This window comes from Micropterus salmoides, unplaced genomic scaffold (assembly GCF_014851395.1).
Source record: "Micropterus salmoides isolate LMB-PRFRI ecotype aquatic unplaced genomic scaffold, ASM1485139v1 Ms_hic_scaffold_22, whole genome shotgun sequence".
NCBI lineage: Eukaryota > Metazoa > Chordata > Actinopteri > Centrarchiformes > Centrarchidae > Micropterus > Micropterus salmoides.
In genome coordinates this window covers 24,116,293-24,143,610 of record NW_024041373.1, presented here as the reverse complement: position 1 = coordinate 24,143,610, position 27,318 = coordinate 24,116,293, and the positions used below count along the sequence as shown (strand labels likewise).

Here is a 27,318-nt window from a genome sequence, read left to right as displayed (position 1 = left end):
CCGTAAGTCCCAAAAACTAACGATATTTAATTTACAGATGATATAAAACAAAGACTAGACACTAATCCTCATATCTGTGAACGTTTGCTTCATGAGCAACTTAAACAATTAACTGTTGGCAATTAATTTTCTGTTTATTGATAATCAATAAAATTAATTAATCATTCCTCATTTAATTTAGCAGACTTTCTATATAATGGGGACACAGTCTGAATGTCAATGAAAATTTGTCATGTTGTCTTCATAGTCACAACAAATTCAGGCTGAACTGCAGCTGTTCTTTTCAATTGATCCTGAACATGCTTTGCCTTCACGCATTAACAAATATAAGCTACTGCATATTGTACAACCACGACCCTCTACTACTGGGGGCCTCGATCAAGGGCATTTCAGCAGTGACTTTGCTGTCTATACATTCAAATAATAAGGAAAACACTTCCCACAGAGATGTATCTGAAGTCGTACTTCATCCAGCGTGCAGCAGTGGTCCAGTAAGATGGCAGCCATGTGTGGCCTAGATTGTGATGATGTGATGGATGATGTGAGTAATTCTCATTAACTGGGAAATGGCACATTAACATTTATTACTTTTGAAAGAGGCAAGATTACCTGTGTTTGCATTGGTTAAACACAGCCCTGTGTGCAGGCACTTTAATTCCCAGATTACGCTATCCTCGTATATATGCCTTGTGAAAGAGAACACACAGCTGCTTTATTTTCCTGCTTGCTGGCATTTCCAGTAACTGCTGTAAATTTTTAGTCCAACTCCTCTTCTTACGGCAACTTCCTCCAAGTGTTTTTCCTGCACCGGCAACAGAAAAAGTTCTGAACCACCATCTACTTTCCCTCTGTCTGCCTCTACACACCCTCCTCTCCTAGTGAGTATGGCTCTCACTGCTCTCTGGGGCCCACAAGTGTCCCAATCCCTTCCTCTGGCCTCGGTTTCTAACCTAGATCAAATGTTAGGTTTTAAAAAGCTAAAGTTTGATGTGGATGAGCAACTGCCTATGAAACACTTTAATCCGCAATGCTGTAATGTATTTAATTTCACACCCTCTGATAGTGTTGCCCCTTCTTAGGATTACCCAAGGGAAGAAGGGGGTGGGGGTGGGCGCACGAGGGCATGGTGGGAGAGGAGGGGGGCAGTCACTGAAGCCCTTCGTAGGAGAGAACAAGACTTAAGAAAGACAGAGGGAGGGAGAGGAAATCAAGACATGTACAAGGATAGGTGGAGAGTGAGCGTAAACAACAGGGAAAAGATGTAAGCAAGAATGTGCAAAGACAAAAATGTGCAAGCGTGAGAGTCAGGATGGAAAGACTGAGAAGTAGGGAAAAAGGCATTTCTTAAACCGGGGAGAAATCTCGCCACAGAGCTGGCTTCACAGAGAAAAAAGAAGAATGCCACTTTACAATTTGGAATGCTTGTATTCAAATAGGAGGTCGGAGATTTGGAGCCCGAAGAATGCAGCTATATCTGCATTGTCACACCCCCTCCCCCTGCTTGGATGAGGGGAAAAGACACCCTGGCAAATCCCATTGTAGAGCTTGGGAGCTTCATAAAAGTTAAGGAGCGATGGATATAGTCTTGGCCCCCTTATGAGATGAGGATCTATCTGGCCTGGCTTCGGAAGCCCTAGACGCATACGCAGGGATATTGGAGGCAATAATTCCCCGGGACGGGAGCACACACAGGCTCCTTTATATCGCCCCCTAATATCCAATTTACGGGCTCAGGCCCTCCGCCAGAGCAGCCCCCGAGAACTTAGAATGCACAAACGCCAGCGTGAGATGGAATTAGGGCCAAGTTCTCTTTTCTTCTGTTTGCCAAAAGTTTGAGGCTTACAGAAATATGAAACTGTTTTTCTCCCCCCTTCCCTCTTTCCCTTCCTCACTTCCCCCTCCTCTTCTCCTCCTCCCCCGTCTTCTGTCCGTTAACCCAATTCATCCATTAAATAGACAAGGAACTGAAAGCAATAAATAATTTTGGCCTGGGATAGAAAATGACTTGATATTGTGTGGTTCTGGTTTTCCAAAACAGTGAGTACAAAATGTTGTAAACAAGCATCTCTGATTGTAAATAAGATGTAGTCATTACATATATTTGGTTTTATTTAAAATGTGTCAGGCTAAAGTCTCTAAATGAGGGAGGTTTGATTATTTAGAGGAAAACTACAGAGGGGTGAGGGAAGTCTATCATGCTTAGATGAGTGGGGATTTATTTAGGTTTTGGGTGAAAAAGTAAAAGTTAGTAAGTGTATACATGCTTAAGAGGCGTGATATTCCCCCTCTGCTGATCGCCTTATCCTCTCCTTAGCCTTCCTAAGCGGTATGTGGTGCACACACACGCACACACACACACATGCATGTGCACACACACTGTGACTTTCACTCCGCTATTGCTGGATGAATCTCCCATGAACCTTGCCAGCCTCCCTTGCCTGTGGATGTATTTACTCATAACAAGGGCTTAGGCCAATAAGAATATATGGTGATTTATACTGTGACCAGCAGGGGATTGTGTTGCCCCGATGCTTTAAGTATTTTACACTTTGCTAAACTCTCTGACACCTCCGTGGATAAAATCCCCCATTTGTACCAGCCCCTTCTCCGCCTGCTCACAACGCCGCACAAAGCAACAACAAAACAAAACTGTGATTGAACCAGGAAGCAACAGGGAGGCAAAAGACGGCTCACAAAGTGCTTACGCCACGAGTCAGATATACAGGAAATAATGGTGCATCTGCCCCATTGGATCCATTGATATTAAACAATGAAACAAATGGCAGAACCCATTTTTAAAGATATCACCTGAAATTCATCAATTTATACTTTTTATAAGGTTTTTATTGAAATGTTTTACACTTAACTGGTTTGTCAGCCAGGGACAAGACTGATCTTTTCATTTTCTGCGGTCAAGAGAGAGCCTTAGGCAAGCTGCTTCCACATGGCTAATGATTAATTTTGTAACAAACTCTTCATATTTGATCTCTGACTTGAAACCAAGAAGTAACTTCAGGCAACCGCTCATGCTCAGGCTATTCATCTCCATTGAAATCTGTCTTTGTCTTAATTTACCAGGTCATTCTGGCCAAACTCTCCAAATGGCATCGCTTTTGAGAAGCCGATGCTGATATCGTCCATCTACCTTCCCCGAAAGGTCAAGCAGAGTGTGCCCGAGTCATAAAAATCCCCCATCTCATTATTTGAGCATTTCTTCGGCCAGTGGCAGGGGTGCAGTGCAGTGGAAATGGAATGATATATCGGACCTGGTCAATAGTCGATCTATAATGACTGTGTTGTTGGGCTTTCACTTTAGAATAATTTATATCCTCGCTGATCAATAACTAATCTTGGGCATAGTCAGCTCTGAAATAAAGAAGAGAATGATGATGGCAGGGGGAGAGGCTCTGCTGGAATGTGTGGGAAACTGATGCTCCTCACACACACATGCATACGTACACAGGTCTCTGCTCCACCCAGGCATAAAGTAGAACATCACAAAGCCTAAAAAGTTTGTGCTGGAAGGGTAAATTATTGATTTTGTGTGATACTTTAATAGTTTAGATTGAATGAGTTTACTAAAAAATGGGCTTCTCATTATCTTTGTGTACGTTTCCCTGCAAGTCTTTGCGTGCACATTCAAACATCTGAACAATTCCTTGTGTGCACATGTGCAAGTGCATGAATGTGTAAATGTAATAGTGTTTCTGTGTATTTACGAGTCTACATTTTACACCTGTGTGGCTGTGTGTGTGTGTTGGGCTGTGTAGCTGAGGGGGCTGAACCCTCTGCCCTCAGATTAGCCCCTGGTTGATAGGATTAGGCTCTAATGACTGGGACTTGGAAGACAAAGGGAGTTTCTGCAAAGAGGCTTAGATATGGAAGAATTAGCAGCAACCTTCCATTGCTCTTTCTTTCTCTTTTTCTTGCTTTTCTCTTGCGTTGTTCACCCCTTCTCTCCCTTTTCTGTTTTCTTTATGACCTTTCCTCTCATTGTCTCTTGCACACACATTGTCTCTGGATCTCTTGTAAAACAATCTCTCTTCTAACAGTTTCCTTCTGGTCTTCTGACAAGTCTGTGTACTTATGCACCTGTCAAAGTATTACAGTGATTCTAGATCAAAAACCACACAGTGTTGTGTTTGCTACTAGTCCTTTTTCAATATGCATGCCAGTTTTGGTGTTACAAATTTGAGTCTGTCTGTATGTAAATGTCATATAAATGTTCGAGTTTATTACACGACAGGGCATTCTTATGTAGCATTTATTTATACAGCTGGTTCTATAGCTGTTTCTGTCTCAAAGAGCAAATGTGGGCTCAAAACATTCTATTTTAAGAATATACAATAAAGAAGGAAGTTGAACCGGGGGCACATGAGTGTTGTGAGTCCTGGGAGATAGAATTCCTCACATTTACTCCAGAAATACTATCCAAATGTGAGCTCTCACTGGAAGAATCAAACATCTTGAAGCTCTTTGATACGATTCAGTGCCGTCAAATCACCTTCAATACTGAACAGTGGTGCAGTGCAAATAGGTCTGTTTTTTCGATAGCCAGCCTTATTAGCCTCTATGCTAAATGGTCTGATGCCCAAAGGCCCCGCTCAGGTTCTAATTGCCCTGGTCTCAGATGCTCTTCGAAAGCGAGCACCAGCCGAGACTCAACACAACAACGGCAATAGAGTGGGATTTAAGAGATTTTCTGCCAGCTTACGTATGAAGAGAGGAGAGGCTGCATGTGTGTTTATGTGTGCAAAGATAAAACCAGTGGTGGATGAAACCATTAGAAGAGTATTGCTCAATAAGTCTTGGTATTTTAATTTGGAGCAAAGCACGTGTGTGTGTGTGAGTTGTAGTGCAAGGCCGTGTTAGCCATGCCTGTGAAGAGGAAAAACATCGAGGGGAGAACGATGGAGGAGCCCGAAATAAAGGAGGGCGGGGTGGACGTCCAGATTTGTTTGGGAAGTCATGTATGGCGGTGTGAGTCCGAGGGCCGAGTGTTGGTTTACTGAGCCCCAGCTGGGCTCTAATCCGGCTGACTTTCATAAACCTGACTGGGCAGAGCAGGCAAAAGCACTGGCATTAGCACGAAGGAAGCACTGTGAGGTTGTCCACAAGCCAATCTCCTGTCAGTCTTAATCCATTTATTGAGCTGTTTATTTAGTTTATTTAGTTTCTTGCCAAAGTCTTCGCCTGAAGTTCATAATTTAGAAAATATAAAGGGTCCTATCTGTATAAGTGGTAAAGTTGAACCAAACGAACCAACATATAAAAAATTACACTTACAGTTTATTTTGTTCTCATTTTGGAGTACAACTGTCGCAAATATTCCTGGAAAACGTAATAAAAAACACATAATAGGTGAAGAATTAGGGCACTAATTTGTCCTGATGTGTTAATACTTCACTTTGATTCTCAGTAAAAAGTTCAAAGCCTGGATGTGGAGGTGGGATCTGTGAACCAGCCTCAGCGCACATGTCTGAGGCTGCCGCATGCAGAAATCCTCAAAGCCAAATCAACTGCGTTTACAGTGAAATAACGGTGACATCATGCAGTTTTCCTAACTATCCCCTGAGTTACGTTGAGTCCAATTTACCCTAAAATGCTTACATACATACACACACAAGCACACACACAACAGTCAAGTATATGAACATGTACACACACACATTTCTCCCCTGCGTTGTACACTCGCGGCCTGTTGGCTTTTATCTTGCGCTGGGCACTAGATTAGGACCATATGCAGCCTCAGTGCAATTATAGTGTGGTGAATTGGTAGAACAACAAGAGGGCATTTTAACAGAGCCGTAAATGCAGGTAAGGGCCTTTATTAAGCCAGATCAGGTTGCACTGATGTTGTCAGCCAGAGACTGGCTCTCAGACTATGTATGTAAGTGTGTGTGTGTGTCTGCATGCAGGTATATTTCACGTGCATCTCACGATAGATATGTAGTCGTTGGAAAATCAGAGGAGACGTTTACCTGTGTTACTTTGAGGAGCTTTTGGGTTCACAGGGACCGACAATGTTACATTATGCAAGAGAATGTGTCGCGCATGCACACAATTTACCTGTCTGAACGTCTAAGGGAAATTGCATGTGATCTGTAATGCTTTTGGACATGTCACCCCACCAGACTCTTTTTTTTTTTTTAAATGCCTGATAGGTTAAAGGTCAATCTCTAAAATGTTTATGCACAGCTCTGTGATGTTGATTCCCTCGGGAGACTCAGATTAACCCACACTGCTCCTAAATCACTGGTATTTCCACTGGTAGGGACCATGAGATATTACAGGCACAGGTCAAAAACAGTTGCTAATTATTCTAGCGCTTTGACTAGATTTGTGTCACACATGGGCAGTGGCAGAGAAATACTCAGATCTTCTACTTATTTAAAATAATCAGTAACAAAGTGCAAAAATACTCATCATAATATACTTGAAGAAACTAGGAGTAAAAGTGCTCATTATGCAGAATGGACCCTTTCACGGTTTTATTCTTATATATATATCACATTGTTGGATTGCAATTATTCATGCATAAATGTGTAAGCTGCATTTAAATATAGCTAGTTGAGGGGCTACTTTACACGCTGTAATTTAATCATTTTTTATTTGTTGGATAAAATTGTTGGATCTAAAATCGGAACCTGCAACCTAACTAGTAAACTAAAGCTGTTAAATAAATGTAGTATTTCCCTCTGGAGTTGAAGTGTAAAGTAGTATAAAATGGACATACTTAGGTAAAGTACAAGTACCTCAAAAATCATACTTTTCATCACTGTAGATGGTTGGAATTAACTATGTGAATAGAGTCTGATGTATTTCTAATTAGTTAAATAAGTTATCTTATTTCACCTGTATGTGACCGAACAGTGTGAGTTTTCCTGATTCCTCAAACCCACTTGATCTGATCTCCATCTGATTCTACAACTAATGCACCTAATTATTTGTCAATACTGCACTGTAGCCACAGGATTTACACTATTATCTGCCAAATTCTATATCAGTCTATGGCTCCTGGGTTGTGAGGTTATGACATTTAATATGTAGAGTAAATTAGATTTTAGGTTGTTTTCCAGGATTTGGTGAAAATAACAGGAACTGGGAACTTAAAGCCCAGTGGAAGCTCTGGTGGTTTGGTGGTGAGGAGCAAATCCAGGCACATTGTAATCACTGCTTACATGTCAATCCGGCCTGATTAATTCTGTCACTGTTTTTGGATGGAAGTCGTGTTTTTTTCCCTTTCGGAAAGCAGAAGTGGTCAGCCGCAGCTGCTCTGTTTCTCTCTTTGTTGCATTGAAGCAATATTTAGAGCCTGTTTTCCAGTTCAGTTATGTTTATATAAAAAATACTAATCTAAACTAAATTTATGTTATATAACTTGGGCTGAGTGATTACCTCATATCACCAAAAGTTTTCGGAGACAGAGGAAAACCACCTGTTTTTTTTATGGGGTTTTTCTTTTTTGTTTAAAGTATATAATATTTTTTGAAAAATATTTTCAAAATCTAGCAGTTGAATAATTTTCTTAACCTTGAAGTCAAATCATGAAAGTTGCCAAAAGTAGAGCGACAAGGTTTTTAGTGACACTATGCAAAAATACAAAAGCTTTTTCAGAAACTGAATTTATGTAGGTCTTTACTTGATATAACATTACACGATTTTGAGCATGTGTATAGAAGTAATAAAAACAAAGCACTACCCGGAGAAAAGATCCCATGCACTGATGTGTTTTTAAACTGCTTGTAATGAGAGTGTTTCAATGCAGATAACATTAAAGCATTACATTCCTGCAGACAACTCCTCCAATTTCAACTGTTTTACCCTCATAAAAGACTGAACTTTTCCATTCTTTTGAAAACACATACATCTGACTATCTCCGATGAGACATTTAATTTCTGAATGAAATAAACAACATTAAAGAAAAGAACTCCCAGTCTTGCAAAAATTATTTATAAAAAACAAAACAATTTCTGGTAAGGATTGCAGGTAGACAACCTGTATAATTTAATGACAATGTAATGACTTTTTATTTCCCCCCAGAGTAGATGCAGTATAGGGCTCTTTGGAATAGAAATCTTCAAATTTACAGGTTCTGGCTGCATTTAGAAATTCAAGGACGAAGCAGAAAAAGTGAGAGGGAGGAATAATTATCTGAGGCAGGTGTGGTATAATGTGTGATAAACAAAGGAGAAAAGAAAAAGCGACAGAACAAAGGGTATAAAGATAGAAGTGTCAAACATTAGCGTGTGCCAAGTCGTCTGTTGTTGTCTTTTGATGGTTATGACACTTGTGATAATTAACAAAAGCTACGTGGAATAAATTTAAAATCATGTTACCTTGATTCCTTGACAGTTTGCATGTGGGTTAAGAAAAACTTTCTGCAGAAAACAAGTTTGTGTCTCATTGTTTAAAAAGCCTTTGGTGGAGAATAATTGCTTCCATTTATTGCAGCAAAGCCTCAGTTAGTGCACAGCAGCACCAGTCTCCTGTACTTCACCGTACCTCTGACATTTGTTGTTATGACAGGAATTTATGCTTTGAAAGCTTCTTTATTAGGATCACGCAGGGTCGTACAGTATACGAGAAATCTTAGATGAGATGATGTGACCACTGACCTCTTCATGAACTTCGATAGAGATAACTTTGTTTAGGAGAGATGGCTGTAGGTTCACTGGCAACCGCTGCAGTCAATCAGGATGTTTGGTAATCTGATTCACTGCTGCTAGGATGGACGGGTGCCCCTTTCCTGAACTGGTGTTCAAGTATCTGACCTGATATGTGTGTGTATACGTGTGTGTGCGCGTAAGTATATAAAATTTATTTGGAAGGCCATATTGTAACTATCTCCAAACATGCCTTTTCTCCTAGCAATATTGTCAAGGTGTCTAATTTCTCTCAGAGGCAGAGGACCAAAGGACAAACACTAATCTGCGACATGTTTAGATGAACTGCAGATCATTCAAACTGCTGACCAACAAGTCATATCATTGGTTGTGTGGTTGTTTAAGAGTTGATTTTAAGATTGTGCTAGTGGTTTTCAAGTCAGTAGCAGACTTGTGAATGGAAACATGTGAGACCGGGTTACCTACAGTCCTCTGGCAGTAGACTTTTAGTTACTCCCCGAGCTGGGAGTAAGACCCATGAGGCAAAAGTGTTAGTGCACGGCCCTTGGTTCTACAACCGTCCACCAAAGCACCTGAAGGCACCTAAATCTGATTCAAATGAAACCACATCTTGTCTCTCTTTTTTACGGGGGACATGTGCCACAAAAATGTCAGTGACGACAACATACCGTCTGAGACTTATTTCCATTGTGGTCCCAAATTATACACTACGTTTTATTTTCTGTTATAAAATATATTTCACTTGATTTTATCACTATTATTTTGGATATCATTTCTGTTATTGAAGTTTATACTATTATTAGTTTCCTTTCTGTGTTATATCTATTTGATTTTTTTGCATTGACACGGGAAAAACCTCATATTACAGTCTTTTACAAAAATTGGGATTTGATAAATGGAATATACTAATTAACAAAGCCTGTCAAAGTTTAATCTGAAACTGTTTAATTAATTGCACTGCTTAATTATACTGCACAGTGGTTTTGCGGAGTGTGTGTGTGTGTGTGTGTGTGTGTGTGTGTGTGTTACAACTGTACTTTCATGTGACTGTATGTGACTGCAGGCTGGGAGATATAGATCAGCCACAAGCCAAATGCTGGTTGTGGTTAAGGCTTTTATACTTGACCAGATGCTTGGGCAAGAAACCGGCCATCATCTGGAGGAATGATTTTATTCTGAAAATCAAAAGAGTCAGTGTGGCTGTAAAGCCTGAGAAAAACATAAGCATATTTGCTTTTATTTGTATTTTCTTCTAAAATTATATATTTGATTTTAATTACAGAAACATTTAACACAAAAACATGTAGGAGTTTCTTTAAATCCTTCATTGTCAAAATAAAAGTCCTTCAACTTCAAACAAAATAGACATCGTCTGCATTATATTGAACACCCAACTTGAAGTAACAGTTTATATATATATATATAGTGGACAGAGTGTGTTAAAAACCTACATATGTGATACACTATACATTATTAATTATACGCTGGACTGTGCCTTCTTTATTGTTTTATGGAACATTAACTCAGTAGTTTAATACATTACGTATTTGTATGTTTCAAGTTAAAATTAGATGTCTGTCATTTGAAATATAACTAAGTGGACAACATTATATAAATAACCACATTTAAAAAAGTAACTCTTGAGACTTTGACTTTCAACACAGTAACATACTGTATGTGATGTTGTAAGTATTATTGAATTATTGGTCTAAGAACTTCAGTAAACATGTCCTCCACAGACTGATCGTATGGTTCCCTTATAGCTGCTGTTAGCTGTTTCTCTACTGGGGTTTGCTGGTTTATTACCACTAGGCTATGCTGTGCTCCCAGGCCACTCTCTACTCTAGCCTAAACTCACACCCATCCAGGAAAAGATGAGTCTTCACACCTCCTCTGCAGCCTCCATTTCAATTCTCCCTTCCTCTATCGCTCTGTTTTCCCCCTCCTGGTTTTGTAGCTCAGCTCCAACACCCAGCTTTTTCCACTTGTTCTCTCCTCATCGTCATCCTTCATCTCTCTTGCTTTGCCGCCCTCCCCTTTTCTCACTTTCCCTCCCTCTCTCTTCTTCTCTCGCTAAGGTGCTGATCAATTCACAGTCTCCCTGGGAGGTGTGAGAAGCCCCCTCCACCCTCACCCATCCATCCACTGCCATCCTTACCCCTCCACCCTCAACGGTGTGACTGGCCAACACGTGACGCCCCTTACCCTTCCCTCACCCAAATCCTTCACCCCTGGATTTTTTTTGGGGGGGGAGAAATGATGATGATGACGACTGCATTTTCTTCTTGTTCTCCCTTTTCTCTTTCTGCTCTCCTCTTTACACTATGTCTTCTCTCTTTGTCTCTCAGCAAAAGTGTCTGCGATACCATTAGCACACCTGAAATAATAGCGGCGGTGACAAATGCTACTTGAAGGAGAGACGGGGAGAGAGAGAGAGAGAGAGAGAGAGAGGTGTCTGTGATGAGCTCTCTTTCTATCTGTGGGGTTAATTCAGACTCAGCAGCCTTTCATAGTAGAAGTGGAGCTGGAGTGGCCAGTGGTACAATGTGAAAATTGACTGGCAGCATTCAGCACAGCTATAATTACAGACCTCCGCTGTGTGTGTGCTTCAATGTACACATTTATAGTTCTATATAAGTGTGCATCTAATTTCACACAGGTCTCACCATATAAAGCAGCTGTTCATCACATATATATCTATAGGTGTGATGTGGTGATGTTGGTGTGACTGTCACATCCAAGCAGCGCTTGTATCTGGTTCAGTCAGTTTGTTTAGGTTCAGTCGTTTGCAGTTCTTCATCATGAATCACATTAATGCACCGCCTACATAGCAGCTGTTTTAGGCAATGATTTAAATGACTTTATAGATTAAAAACAGTTATAGTTGTACATCTATAAGAGAGATGTTCTTTAAGAAGCTGCTGAGTGTTTAATTTGTGCATCAAACTTGATCTAAGGTTTGAGTCCTTAATGCCATATACCAATACCATCTTTTGATTTTATGACTTTATTTGGAATGTGTTTTCATGATTGGAGCTCAAAGGTGATTCCCAGATAGAATGCCACCTAAATGCATTAATAGCAATTAGCAGATGTCCCTGTGCCTCATGTAGTATAGCTTCTTATACAATAAACACATAAATAGACACACTGGACATTTGCAATAAAAGGCAACACACCAAAAGACAACTAGCATGATTATATATTTTTATTTGCATGTTAAATTATTTACATGAACAGAAATCATGGAAAATGTAACAATAAAAATTGTTATAGATTCAAACAGTTTATATTGCATTTAGTGCAACTTGCTGAAGAAGATAAAACTGCTGACAACGCAACAGAAGTACACAAAACAAGTCTGAAGTGGATTTATATTGCAGGAGTTTTACTTTTGCTTTTTATCTTAATTTGTCTGAGCAAGACTCTCCCTCTGCCTTTCTGCATTTCATGTAATTTTCAACACTTCCGGTAGAAGGCGCAAATGATTAAGCATTAATGTGTGTGAGAGGCGAGAGCAGCTCAGATTATCATTTGGGCCAATCTGCAGGATCCAGCACAAGTGAAACCTCCCAGAGGAAAGAGTTAACCTTAATAAGAAAATGTTTCTGATTTCATGGTTTAAAATTAATATTGCGATACATTAGATTATTGTCATTGTACCAACGCTATGATTTTACATATTTAACCACAAGCCGTCGTATTTACCATAATGTTTTCGGTGCCATGTAATTATACTCCCGAGATATTAGTGCCATTATTTTAAAAAGTCATTCTCAAAAATCACAACCCGCCATCCTGTTGAAATAATTTCAGACAAACTGTATAAAAAATGGTTTCAACCTTTATATCCTTTCATAAATTAGTAACAATTTGTGAACGATGATGATTCAGTATAGCACGTGCCTTTCTCATGTGACACTGGATGCTCCATCGCTTTATAGCTCATTACACTAACTTTAAAAATAAATCTACGAGGTAAGCGAAATCATTTGCTTATACAAAGCCGAGCTCCTTTTTCTTCTGACTGAATAATTTCGGACCGGAGCTCACAGCGCCTGAATGTGTCCTAATGGATCCGGGTCGGTATTGTGACAGCCGATAATATACTAGTAGTTTCATATAATTAGATGAGCTGGGAAAACTTTGCGGCAGGTCTATGTGTCTGCCTGTGTGCTGCTGCAGTGACACAAAGCAGAGAGACTCGGTGGCCTTTGCAGATCCCAACACGTTTGGGCGCAGAGCTGCGGGGCTGCAAAAAGTTTGACCTCACTTTGACTCCTCAGGCTGCCAGTTGCTCCTTGTTTCTTTAAACAAGCAGAGACATAGATGATCACAAAGGCTCGGTCAGTGATTCTCTGATCCGGAGTTCTAGTTTTTACTTTTATTTTTAACTCAAAACTGTACGTGTTCAAATGAATATTCAAATTTGCATTATTTATTACAACATTCTCTGAGCTAAAAATAACTGTTAGTGACTTAAAATAGTAATCTGTTACACAGTGAAGAATACACATCATGGACATTAAATGTCTGTATGATGCCTGTGTTTATAAACTAACATAAAGGCTGCAACTTGTCTTAGTCTCCAAACTGCACAAGTCGTGGCGCACAGGCCGTCTAATAACACTTCCATTTGTTTTGGGAGCCAAACATGCTGTCAATTTACATTTAGCCGTTTGAAAGTAATACCTGCTGATTTTATTGAAACGACTCAAAGCATTACCGTCATCGCAAAGCGGATTAAACCGCAATGACAGTATTTGCCCCCCTGCTCTTTCAGGATGCCAAAATGTGCTGACCCTCACGAAAGAGCAACTCCAGGAGAGAAAGTGGAACTCCACTTTGCTTTTATATACGCTAATTGAAGTAGCTTAATTGCCATTAATGCCACTGTCGTTGTTTTACAGTGAGCAGGCGCTGATGTGGTCTCATTTAATGTTAATTTAGCTTTGCTTTTTTCAATGACCCTATAAAATGTAGTCTGCCTTGTGGTGTAGTGAGCTATATAATCGTGTTTGCGTTTCACTAAACCCCACAAATTTGGCTAAAAGTGGATTAAAACAGCAGCTTCTCCTTTAATTAAAAATAACTTCCATTCAAGAAATATCTTAGTGACAATAATAAGGGTTTTAATTATTTAATGTGCCGTAAAAAAAGAATGAGAGAAGGAGAGCTTCTACTCACCAATAAATAACTGAATTAACAAACTCGACGAGCACAAGTCAACCCAGTTTATTATATGATCCGGTATCTCTGTGCGTAAAAGTCCGTGCGTCCTGCGTGGCTTCGTGGCTTCTCTGCTGTTCGCGCCCCGGAGCTTCGCCTGCCGGACTGCAGGAGGCTGTGATAGTCATTTCATGCCTGTACATTTGTCCCATCGTTTCCCACCGCTCGGGTTTTACCACAAGAATCACCGCCGAATGTGTGAAGCCGCATTATCATGTTATGACACAATTTGTGGCACCGGGGGCAGATGATCGATGACTGGACGCGCTGCACGCGAAGAAAAAACTTTAAAGCAGGCTGTCACCGACCATAATCAGGAGATAATGTGCCTCTTTCACACACACTCCGTTCACGTGTGTCGGTTGAGAAATAATAAAAAAAGTTGAGTAAACCTCTAGTCGGTGATCATCATGTGGAAAACAACCTTAAAAATAAACAAAAATCCATTGGGATTCATAGATACCTTTTACATATGCGTCTTATCTGAAAACTAATCATGTCCATGAAACTTGCCCCGCTTTTATATTACTTCATATGTCATGAAATTTATCATAAATATTTTATGCAGATTTATGCAGAGGTAGTTAAACTCTTTTTTTAATTAAAAAAAAACTTTGATAGACTAAATTAAATAAGATTTGTAGCCCTTTATATCCCGGCGAGGAATCATATACAACCAGATAACGTAGTAAATTCATACTATTTTGTTCATTTACATCCGCACATTACTCAATGCTGTCATAGCTTTTCTTGAAATTACTCGAGAATATAAGTTTCTCCTCCATAAATTAAAGCTCATCAATATTTGACCAAACTTTTACAATCTCTGCAACTGTGAAACTCAAGTGAACGCTTCATAAAGCAACAAAAGTGAAATTGAATAACTTCTCTGAGAGAAGAAAGTTGTTAAGAGTTTTAATCTGAGTGTGAGTCTGTTTAGTTTTGTGAATCTTAAGTGTGAATGCATTATGATGTAAGTAATTAAGTCAGAGATGTGAAAATTGATGTGTGTGTGTGTGTGTGTGGGGGGGGGGGGGATGCATGTGTAGAGAGAGAGAGAGAGATTTATTGGTCAAATGTTCTGTGTTTTGGTGAATATACAGCCTTTATGAGCTGACAGAAAACGCAAAGTGTGTGTTTTCCATTCGCGGACGATGTTGTGTTTTGCGCCTCCTCGCAAATGTGGCCTAAAACCGATCAATCAGCCCCTGATCGATCATGTGGGGAGCCAATAGGGGGCTCCCATCCCTGAGCTTCTCTGCCATTGGACAGCCAGGGCAGACTGGAGCGACCCATTCAGCGCTGCTGTGGGGGGAGAGGGACGGACGACATGTTAACTGTTATTTGGGCATAAAAGACACTTTAAAAAGCTACTGTAACGTTTAAATAAGTTAATTCAGAATTCAGCATGAACACGACAACACAGTGTCAAGATGTGCACTAATTACACTGCTTTTTGCATTGGAAACAATCAATAATTAAACTAAATATAAAATGTTCTTCCAAATAACTTGAAGCAAGTTGTTTTTGTTAATTAAATCGTTTTCCAAGCTTTTTATTTGCTGCATTTGCATTTCCATGATTAAATGTTATGTGTATCAATGCAAACGCCGGGAGCAAACAGGCTGCATAGAAGTTGATTATCAGCTACAAGAGGCGCAAAACCTGCATGACTGGATGTTTGGCTACAAGCTGCTCTTTGGATTTCATGCAGACATCATGTTAACAGCATATGAGAAGCCTTGCCTGACTATAAATATTATATTAATATTATAATGAACTAGTTTTACACCTACAACTTATTTTGACGATGATTATAAAGTTATATCCAGTCCAAACTTAATCTGCAATTCAGATCATATAGGCACTTGATGATAACATACCTGACAATATCTCATATCAGAGTTGAAAGATGGTTCAATAAGCCGTTAATACTGTTTACAAACAGAAAAGTGGTTTCTGGGTGCGCTAGTCCCGAAATATAGACGTTTCTATATTTACAAACGGCTCCAGATTGAAGACTAGAGTCAGTTTTTGAGAATGAGCACATGAAGCGGGAATAATAGGTGGATTTTCTGTGTCCATCCCTGTGTTGTTCCAGCTCGCGGTTCGGCTTGCCGGGCTCGCAGGGTCCTCCCACCCCCCTTCCTCTCTGCTCGACTTGCTGCAGCCCGGTGCGTTGTGTAAGACGCGACCTGTTATGGCCACCACTACTTCCGGGTTTCAGCAGTCTGGTCCAGATCCTCCGCTCCTCCTCAGCTCAACACACACATCCATTGTACACAAACAGGCAGGCGGCTCATGCATACACACGCACTCACACACATACAGGCACATACACACACACACGCACACACGCTCAGCATCGATCGTGGCTCCTTTAAGAAAGCCTAAGCCAGAATTATCACCCCACCTCCTCTTGATCTCCTACAGACGCTTTTGCATAAGAAAATCAAGCCGGGAGCCGAGAGTGATCAAAGAAAACGAGAGGAGAGCTGCTTCATTTTTTAACTGTGATTGTGACGATTAACATTTAGGTGGTGCCGATCCCGTGGAGACGCGCGTCGGACCATCATTCATCCTGTACTTTTGACAAGCCCTCGCGTTTTGACTGACAGGCGGAGTGGCAAAAAGCCATGAGAGTCGCCAGTTTTGTTTGAGGGGCTATTTTATTTTCATCCTGGTTTTGGAAAAGGAGCCTGGCGCCGCTGCCCCGAGGACAGCCGAGGACCTATTCACCGCGCCTGGGCTAAACTTGCGCAGAAAGCGGGGGCTGGCTTCACCGTTCCGTGGAAAAAAGGCATACGGGATTTTGGCTGAAACGTCTTCCCATTTATTTGGATTTTCTTTCTTCATTACATCTCCACCCTGGCCTCAGAGGGGATTTATCTAAACTGAAAGGACGACCAGGGAGTCAGGAGGGTTATGGCGCAACGGGTACGTAGGGCAATCCCCCCTAAAAAGTTTCTCTAAGTCTGCTGTGCTTTAACGCAATCCTGCACTGTAACGTAGCTTAATGACACACATACCCGCACGGACACACACTCGCGGCGAAAGTTTCTGTCCTGACACATGGAGACACAATTTCATTTTGGCGTCTTTTGGCACGGAATTACGCGCGGCCGCGTTCGTTTGCTGTACAAACCGGCCCACCGAAGGACATTGGAAGCGTGATCATATCTCACATCGGCTATGTTTTTTAGATTAGTTATGACAGGCCAGTTACTGGAAGCGAAATGGGGGAGGGCATAGAGGCAAAACAAATCTCCACATTTCTCATCACACTGTTCCGTCAAGATTTCACGTTGATCGGAGCATTTATGAGCAAGACAAAACTCCTTATTTCACCGTCAATTTTTCAATCGGCTTTAAAGCGCAAATTGTGCTAAAATATGCAATATTAGCATAATGCAGTGAGGCGGTTTTTAGTAATGAGGTGATGACAAACGCTTTGATTCGTACACTACAGGACAGCTTCAGAGCAGCTGCTGGGATCTTCACAGGGATGGTAAATAGTGTAGAAGCAGAGATGTTAGGGACACCCTGGACACATTTAGCTGCTTAGTTTGGCACTGGAGCTCCACCACGCTGAGGTTTGCACTTCTTGCCTTTAGGGTCGAAAAGCTCAGCTTTAAGTGATAATTCTTTTTACTCTTTTCCCGGCACTTGTTTGTCACTTCTAGAGAACACTATCAATAATCCAAGCCTCATTTTTAATCTCTTAAAAGAGCAAACCTCGAACAAGGATTTTAGTTTAGGCTTTTGGATACCTGAATCAACAGTTCTGCTTATGAACACGCAAGCAGAGTGTTAAATAACTACTAAACAGCGGTGTAAAAACGAGGTTGAATTATTTAACTCAAAACTGACACGTGGAAAAGTTTGAATATTCTGCTCCAGTTAAACATCGTCTGAAAAAACACAACACAGCGTTTGTTATGCACTAATCACAGTGTGCTTGATAACATGCTGCACAATTGTGAGACTTTAAAATTAGAAAACACGCCAAGTAACAAATTTAAGACATTTGTTGTTGTACTCAGTGGAAATCAGGACACCAGAATGATTGTGGTTAAAACCGAATTAGAACCGAGCCATGTTGATATAGTTTTAGTTTTTTGTACTCCCATAATTTTTGAACATATTGAATAATTCATATTTATTTTATTCATCTCTAAGCCACAAAGGTCACTGTGAAAAAGCTGACAAAACAACAGCTGACAAACAAAACTAACTTTCTATTCAGAATGCATGCTGTAGATTTCCTCCTGTAAAAAATATTAACAAGTTCCTTAGACTCCTGTCTGTAAAACGTGTTTTTTTTCAAAACAAGTTTTCAAACGACTGGAGATAATTTATTTATCTTGTTTTGCATGTGTTAATACTCTCAGTATTATGACGCAAAGCAGAAAAGGGCAGCTGAGTGCACTCCTATCAGGAAACCGCGTTGAATGAAGAAAAATGCTGAAACATGTCGACTTGTTTTGGAAATTAATGAAACTATTTCACCCTGTTGACAGATTTTTTACTTTACTCTTTTTATAAGAAGAAAAACAATACTTTAAGTCTCACTTCTCCAACTTCAGTTCACTTTTGCAATATATTCCTAACTTGTGGTTGTATAGTAAAGTTGTAACCAGTTTGACATTATCTTGTGCATGTATATTCACTGTGGCCCCGCGTATGTGTTGTGTGCAGTACGAAGACTTGCCCCACTACGGGATGGACGGGGTGGGCATTCCGACCACCATGTACGGAGACCCGCACGGCGCTCGGTCCATGCAGGCGGTGCACCTCAACCACGGACCCCAGCTGCACTCCCACCAGTACCCGCACACCGCCCACACCAACACCATGCCTCCCAGCATGGGCTCCTCCGTTAACGACGCTCTCAAGAGAGATAAAGACGCTATATACGGGTAGGTGCAAGCCTGCGGTCCGCGGGGAAACTCACTCTCTGGCGGCCAGGCTTAAATCCAGGCCTGGAGGGGGCAGTCGGGGTGGGGTAGTTGGTGCAAAGTCAGTCCCGTCGCAGGACAAACACCGGCACAATGGCCAGGACGGCCGTGCGTCCCTCTGAAGTGTTTCAGCAAAACACTGGAGCCCAAACTGCTGCAGAGACGCTGGGAATAATTGGCTAAGAAATACATAGGTATGGAGACTATCTAGCTAATGTATTTTTACCCTTAAGAATAATTATAAGAGAACGTCCACTTTAGTTAGAGCTTGTAATATTTTTCTTTTTAATTTAACTTGCTTAGTTTCTTTTTAAGTTCCACCGTTTATTATGAGCAAAATAATTACCGTCTCCCTTTTAACCATTTTAATTAATTTAATAATGTGCCAAGCTTCAGCAAATTAAAAATATATCACGTTTAAAGGAAGTCCCACATATGCACGTCATTTATTAATTTACAGGAGTTAATTAAAATTCTAAGCATGCTGTTTTCATGGTGGCTAAACATGCCAGTAACAGTTTCGCCATCTTACGCCATATTACACCTTTCAACATATTACCAGCCTGCACATATTTACTCTGATGGCATAAACCATAAATAATAATAAATATAATAATAATCAACAAATGTGCAAACATTTAGTGCCTGCAGCTTCAGAGATTTTTGCCAAACACACACACACACGCCTGGGGTCCAAACGGAGACCTGTGTAAGAAATAGTTTGACCGACTCTAAAGCTTTTATGCTATTAGGTACACCTAGATTTAATCACAGAACTCTGCCCGCTGTTTGCAGCCTTTCTCCGAGCCTCTGCATAATATAATAGCATGGGCTGCAGCAGCATTCCCCATGGGCGAGTTGTTGAAGAGTAGCATGGCTGGCTAAATCTAGCCTGGAGTAGTCTTGACCCCGGCGCTGTTCTCTCTGGTGACATTTGCTATTGTGTGTGTTCCCAGGCACCCCCTGTTCCCCTTGCTTGCACTGATTTTTGAGAAATGTGAATTAGCGACTTGCACCCCCAGAGAGCCCGGGGTGGCAGGAGGAGACGTCTGTTCATCGGAATCTTTCAATGAAGACATAGCTGTGTTTGCAAAACAGGTCAGGAAAGTTTGACTTTTTTTTTTAAATCTGCATGCTCGGGCTGGTTGAGCTCTTACCTGCATTAAATAAGTGTGGAGCTCTGACCTTTGTGCGTAAAGTTAATTCTGCAGTGAAAGAAAATAAAATGGCGTTATTAAATGTGTTTAATTTAATCGAGTACCCTGTTGAATTTATACACCATTATGCCAGTACTTCCAAGTTACATTTAATCTGACGTGATATATATAATTTTATAACATTTTATATTCACATATTTTATGAAAATGTGAAAATGTGTTTGCTTTTAGATTCGGGCAGAAAAGCCTTTATTTTCATCGAATCCAGAATTGGATAATCTGGTAAGATACATTATATTTTTTATATGACACACATTACATTTCCTATATTTTCTCAGAGTGCTTTTGAATATACCAGCTGTTGCTTGCATGTTTATGGGCCGATTACACAGGTTACATGTATGTGTCAGAGAGCCATGTGGAGCTGAAAAGATAAAGCAGGATTGGAGGTGATGTTCCTCTTTTTGGCCTGTTTGATATCATGATGGCCCCCAGTTGTATCTGGAGATGAAGCGCCGCTGTTAGACAGCTGTCACAAACCTTTGAACTCTGCCTGGAAAGTTGTTCTATTCATGCTTTTCACTTTGCACAGCTTGGTACTGTGATGTGAGAGTAACGTTTTCCTCACGACTAGTTGGTTGGCTAATAGATCTCTGACTCTGAGGCTTATTGCAGCGCCAGTCTGTACTGTATGCCTGCTCTCCATATTGCAATAACATCCATGTTTAATATCAGTTCTACATAAAATCCATTCATATGAATATTTTCCTCGTCTGCAGTTACTTGTATTGAGAAAAACGTGCCTGTTTAATATCAAGAGATGTGAGCAGCTCATTTTTTATTGTTATTTTAATTTTTCAGATGATTCAAGCCATTCAAGTTTTACGATTTCATCTTCTGGAGCTGGAGAAGGTAATATTCTCTCGCCATTTCTGTCCAGTGTGCCGCTTCAGACCTATGCAAAATGTATTTTTGCTAGTCGGTTATAATTAGCGTCAAAATCAATCATGGGGCCATTTCTCTTCCGCGTTTAATCACGACTCAAGCTGTTACAACTGGAACGGGTATCTGTGTGCCCAAATCTCCCCGCATGTTTTAATGAAGTTTAATGCTGGCAGAAATTGCATGCAAGGTGAAACATATAGGCGAACTTTGAAGGATTTTAGAAACGATTCTTTGTGGAGGGCAAAAGGCCCCAGGCAGCCATCTGTGGATAGAGGGAGTAGTGGGTGTAAAACTCTGATTTGTCTCCGTATCAGATGGACTCCAGTAGCATGTACTGTCACCTTCTAACCTAAACTTTAACGTTGGGAAACATTATCAAAGATGTTAAAAGTTTTAGTTTTTAAAACTTGTTTGTCGTCCATCACCCTTTCTCAGATCAGGCAGCCTGTGGGCTAAATAAGAGGTGGAAACTGTATATAATGTGCACAATGTAGTAAATGAACTTTAAGGTGGTTTGCAGTTCTCTATGTTTCTCTGCCCGTCTGACATTTGTTTCTGGGGCGATAGGATGCGCTGTATTGGCAGTGATAATGTAATAAGTAGAGGAAATTAAACAGTTTACCTTAAATGTCAGTCAAGCGGGTCGCCCTCCTCTAATGGCCACAACCCAGGGCACCGATGATGAATTTAACACGGGTGTTGAGTGCGTTGTAGCCCCTGAGCCCTCTTGTCACTGTCAATTTTCGACGATATCTCCATTTTGAGAGGAGAAGTTATTATCACAGTCCGGGTGCACTGCCACCACGGCACGGCGCGGGAACTGAACAAACATTAGCCGGAAGTTTCCAAAGTGATCTTATTTCAATTGTTATAATTTCAAAGCTGAAGCAACATTAAAAACTTTTTTGGAGGCAGAATTAATAAATAAAATGTGAGTTTTGATCACATTTTATCCTGATAATTTACCACAATGTAAAAACAATAACATGTTTTCAAGGAATCTGTTATGTTTCATATTAACTCTTTAAACATATTTAAATAGTTTAAATGCAATAACGGTGCTGGGATGTGCGGGTTTGCCAAATGGCCTAAAAATCTCGTCGGGGATGTTTTGCATGTCAAAGTCTATCCTGTGTGTGTGTGTGTGTGTGTGTGATGGGGCGGTGTTGTGGTTGCACCACATGTCACTGTTGTGTGATGATGTCCCTTTTGGGTGAGAGTGTGACGCCTCTGCCTCCTCTCTCTGAAGGTACACGAGCTGTGTGATAATTTCTGTCACCGGTACATCAGCTGCTTGAAAGGCAAGATGCCCATCGACTTGGTCATAGACGACAGAGAGGGCGGGTCCAAATCAGACAGCGAGGAAATCACAAGATCATCTGTGGCCCTTGATCAGGTACATCTCTCTCCCTCTCCTTCTGTATGTGTGTGTGTGTGTATGTGTTCTCCCTGCTGGCAATTCAGCTATTCTAGGTCACTACTCCGCTGCACTGTTATTTGCATATGATTAAGGCCGTTTTACATTCCATCCATCGGAATGAAAATTTTTCTGAATAATGTTGCTATTATTGGCCCATTAAGACTTGAACCCGGAACCGACCTTGGGAGATTAGCTCGAAAAAGCATCGCCATAAACTTGACCTGTTTCATGTCGATTTTAATTTAGTGCCTCTCTCCATTTTTCTCTCCTCTCTGTCTCTTTTCGAATCATAACGAAACGTTATCAGCTCCCCTCAGTAGTGCAGCCCAGGAGAGAGCAGCAGCATGGGCTGCAGACTGTGGTTTAGGTGCCTTGGTTTCTCCACTGTGGAGTTCACGGTTCATTACGCGTCTTGTCAGTATTTTTCCTTAGACATGAGTGCACATTGCTTATCGAGACCCCTTCTCTTCCTTCTCCTTTATTTCCCTCGCAGCGCACAGATTCAGCACCAATACAAAGGTTTATTTTCGAAAGCTATAGAAGCAAGCGGGTATTAAAGGTAGATTAGGGAGTGTTTCCTTTTGTGCCGATATCAGAGATAACCACAGCCTTCATTATGTGCTCCACTGACTGTTGGCACTCCGGGGACATTGTAGTGTACGCACAGGAATGACCCTAATGGTCCATACACTGCCGTTAAATAATGATAAAAGCAACCAATGATTAGAATTATGCAAATCTGGATTTTTGGCCATTAATAGCTCCAGTCATTTGTGCAGGAGACAGGGTTGCAGGCTATGAGAACAGTTAAACTATCCCAGAGTTTGAAGGAATGGCTTAGGAGAGTAGCGGTTAGAACTGTATGGATACCGATGAGGGGGGGGGGGAAATCAAGTGTCCAAATTAAAGGGATTAGTTGGATCGTCCAACATAAAAAGTAATGAAGCGATTTGGCTAAATAATTTAAATCCGCGGACTTCCATATGGTTGAGTTGCTGGTCTGAGTAGAGAGAGAGACAGCCACCGGCTTTTATGTTCTGGGCTGAATGGCAGGACTGGGAGCGGACTGGGAAGACCCCCACCCCGCCTCGCATGCACTCCTCCATCCGCAGCCCTTATGTCTGATTATGGAAATGAGAAAGATCACCCGGAAGATAATACTTCATTTAATCCAGGAACAGAATTAAATAACACAGACGCCACTTGTGCATTTAAGTGTCTCTTTGAACGACTTGTTGTATTCTCTCAGGGATTCAGTCTTCAAAGCTTTTTTTTATTGAAAGGTCAGGACATGGAATGAAGCCTTATGGTATATAGATATGAAAATAGAGTCTGTTAAAACCCTTGGGTTTCTAGGTATATGAAGAAAATTATGTTATGCTTGGGGCACTGATGCAGATCTTTAATTGACTGTAAGATGAAGACATGGCCTATTTTAATATAATAATGGTCCCTACATATAGCCAATTCAGGGCAAAACCACACAAGCTTATGTTTACACTGATATGACAGAATACTATAAATGACCTACAGGCATAGTTTGCATTAAAATGCAGTGAAAACTTTTTGACAGATGTGTAATTTTGAAAGATGTGCTGATGTTCCTGTGGGATAACATGGAGACTGTCCACAAGCAGGCTGTGTGTAAATGGGCATATCGAAAAAGGCAGAGGGTGCATGCCTCTTACTGTTGAATATTGTCAGTCTAATGGCACTGCACTTCACAACTTACTTGTGGCTGAATATGTATTTTTTTGAGTTTTGTGGGCTATTTTTGTGTGACATCTTATCTCAGTTGTTACGCAGTGACATCCTTAACGAATTTGCGTTGTGTGTGCATTATCTCTTTCCATATGTATTTTTAATATATGCCCTCGGGCATAAAGTTGAAGTGGACTGGAAAAAATGCTGAGAATTTGCACAAAGAACAATGTTAACAAGACGGAGAAAGCAGGCTCATTTATTCATAAACCAATTTATTCCAGTGAGGCGACTGTAGCAGAGGAGAAAAAAATGTCAGAGGAAAGAAAATACTTTGAATTTATTAAACTCAACAATCCAACAACGCTGACTTTCTTGCTGCATTATGCACCGTTGCGTCATAAGCGTAATTTTCTGAATATTCTTTACATGTCTTTACATTGTTTTGTTAGCCTGCCTATGCAGGCAAGTATGGACGGACTTTGAGCGCCCCTTTCAAAAGAAAGCAGAGCATAGCTGTGAGGTGAAAAAGTCAGAGAGTCTCTGCGCTGGCTTGTGAATGCAGCCCAGCCAGTTTGGGCTCACCCCCCTGTGTTTGTGTGTATCTTTTTGTGTAAGGGTGTGTATGCGTGTGTGTGTGTGTGTGCGCACAAATGTGCACGAGATGTGTGCATGCATCTGTCTACAAGTGTATGCATATATGTGTATGTTTGTGTGTATGCCGCTGTGTGCGTGTGTGTTCAGACTGGCCTGATAAATGCAGCACCCCCCTCAGGTGCTATGTGAGTGGAGTGACTGGTTAGCGCCAGTTGGACTTTCTTAACCCTTTCCCTGCTGCTCCCTGGAGAGCTTCCCACCACGTTTTCCTAATTTCTTCCCTTGAGCAGCACATTTCCAGTTGCCCCATTAGACATATGCATCCTGATTTGAGCTCAGCTGTATATAAACATAAAAGACACAATAAAAGTCCATTATTCTGAGTGAAATTTGCAGAGCCCTTTAATGTGGAAAGGCTTGTGTCCACACTGAATATGGCTGTCTGTCTCCGTCTTCTTGTTGTTGTGGAAATGGGGCCGCAGTCTCACTGCTGATTGCGTCCCTATTTGCCTGGCACACATGTTCACCTCAGTCTAAAGAAGCGGGGAGGTATTTCCACGCTGCTGTACGTCATTTGCACAGTTGCCTTTAATTGCGCAGAGAGCATGGGGAGGGGCACAGCAATTTGCTAATGAACTCCAAGGGCCTGGGCTCTCCGCTGTAGAGCAGAACACTACTAATAGTGCTGAGGACTCACTCCAAGTCTCAAGAGCTCCTCTACTTGATTGAGCCATGCAGGCTGAAGTGCGGCTGGAAATAATTGAAATTTCCCTTAAAAATATTCTCTGCCTGCCCTTTTGTGGATATGAGAGAGTCTTAAATGATTATGAATGCTCAGCAGTTGATCTGTTGAGTTAATTCAGTGAAGAGGTAATTTTACATTAGAGAGGCTTACTGACATTTTCAATGTGATTTTGTTTGCTGTTTGCTGCAAATCATGTAAAAAGAATGTGAAATAGCTTATAATCTTATATAGCATCTATACATTTGGGAGCTGTTTTTCTTATGTCCCGCGCAATCGTTCCTAAACAAACCCTGCTTGTTTGAGCTTAGTGTTGTGGTCACTGTGTAAGAATTTACTCTTGATAGTGCTATCGTGGTATCTTTTCCCAACAATTGGCACTGTTATGCCATACAAGTGCTGGTTTCCAGGTCAGTGAGACCCAGCAGAGTGTTGGTTTAGGTAACTCTGGCAGTCAAAGAGTGACCCCTGCACCCCCACCCTCCCACCCAACTCAATGGAAACCCTGACCGCTGGGGTCAGCCACTATTTTCCTAATCAGTACACCGCTATCGCTAATCTATCCGCTTCTCGTTGAAGTATGGATCGAGTTACACCCAATTTAACAGGCGCACACACTCTCTCTCTCTTATTCATTCCCTCTCTCTCCTACAGTGGCACACTGCTGATCTTAATACAAACTCTTGAATCATTGTGGTGATTGTTGGTAATGGCAGCTTTTGTAGTTGAATAGAGGAGAGGTTTGACCCCCACTCACCCCCTTCCTCCTCTACACCCCCTCCTCCCTCCCATCCCCAGAAATCCCCCCTTTTTCCATTGGGGAGTGAATGCGGGGCGGCTGTTAAGGATTCAACAAGTGATACAAAGAGGCGACCACGTGACTTGTGTGTTTCTTAGCCTCTTCATTATTGTGGTGGAATAGCAAGTAGGGGTGATTCTGATTAAGCAAATCATGGCCAGAGTGACTTCAAAGAACAGGAACGTCAGGAACTTCTTATATATTATATGTATATTGTTTTTCTACTAAGTTATGGATTTTTTTGGTTGATTTAGTAGTTGTTTTTAAATCATGCAGTATTGCTGCAAACAAAAGCTGGGGCCGCACTGTGTCACAGATACTCTATTGTGATAGCCACAAAATCCCAATTGCAAATAAAGTTCTTGGCTTGTGTCTCGTGTTACTTATGATGGGCGGCCATGTCTGTCCCCGAGGCCTGCTGTGGTTTCTTTGGTTAAGTAAACAATAACCTAGCTTAACACATGTGTACTTAGCTAATGGAAAGTTCCTCTCCCCCTTAACCCCCTGCAAGCCTCTGACAATGGCCACCGTCACAAACAGCCCGTCTCCAAGGGATCCACCAAGAACATCCCAGCGTAGCGGCTTCGAGTCAGGCTAAGCTAGGCTAACGAAGAAACCACAGCAAAACATGTCATTAAGAAATTACGCCTGCCTTTTCATTTACAACTGAAAAAAAAAGAAATATGCTTTGTTTGGGTTTAGATAGCATGGAGGGGAGAGCACTCGAGTTAATGTTTTTGTTTGGATTTCAGCTCACAGAGAGTAAACAAGGAGTCTGTAGCGAAAGTTGGAGTGGAAGAGGCCACAGAGAAAGAAAACCAGTTAGTCAGTTTCCGCGAGTGTCATCTAAATGGACTTTGAAAGCTTTGGTAATTATCTCAAACATGTAATTATCTTTGGTTGTCTCTATGAGGTTAACCCACCAGTTTTAAAAAGCCGATTGAAGAGTACCTGTCGGCTATTCAATGTAGCATACTTTACTTACTCAAGAGACCAAATCCAGTTTTTTCCCTCACCCCCTTCAGCAATTATAAGGTTATTTCTTCTTTCTTTGTCTATTGTGAAGAGTTGGGGAGGAAGGGGAGTGCAGAACAGAATGGGAGGGAGGGGGTCTTGCGCTCTCTGTCTTTTTTTTTTTTGCA

General features: G+C 41.1%; 1 protein-coding gene and 1 long non-coding RNA gene across 3 annotated transcripts in view; one reads left to right on the top strand and one right to left on the bottom strand.

Annotated features, from left to right (window-relative positions):
- Positions 1 to 13,739: 13,739 nt before the first annotated feature.
- On the bottom strand, positions 13,740 to 15,973 carry LOC119916890. Its single transcript, XR_005447181.1, has 2 exons — positions 15,741 to 15,973; positions 13,740 to 15,162 (listed from the first exon to the last, which is right to left on the bottom strand). It is a non-coding gene; the product is annotated as an uncharacterized LOC119916890 (long non-coding RNA).
- Positions 15,974 to 16,197: 224 nt separating this feature from the next.
- The window catches only part of meis1b (Meis homeobox 1 b), an 80,035-nt gene continuing 68,914 nt past the window's right edge, over positions 16,198 to 27,318 (top strand). The window contains exons 1-6 of one of the 2 annotated variants that reach the window (XM_038736851.1): positions 16,198 to 16,794; positions 18,556 to 18,776; positions 19,772 to 19,913; positions 20,204 to 20,254; positions 20,834 to 20,884; positions 22,167 to 22,313. In XM_038736851.1, the coding sequence (XP_038592779.1) occupies positions 16,783 to 16,794; positions 18,556 to 18,776; positions 19,772 to 19,913; positions 20,204 to 20,254; positions 20,834 to 20,884; positions 22,167 to 22,313 (624 nt within the window). In that variant the 5' untranslated portion in view covers positions 16,198 to 16,782. Of the gene's footprint in view, positions 16,795 to 17,428; positions 17,451 to 18,555; positions 18,777 to 19,771; positions 19,914 to 20,203; positions 20,255 to 20,833; positions 20,885 to 22,166; positions 22,314 to 27,318 lie in introns of those variants that run through there. The other variant, XM_038736852.1, reaches the window with a different exon arrangement.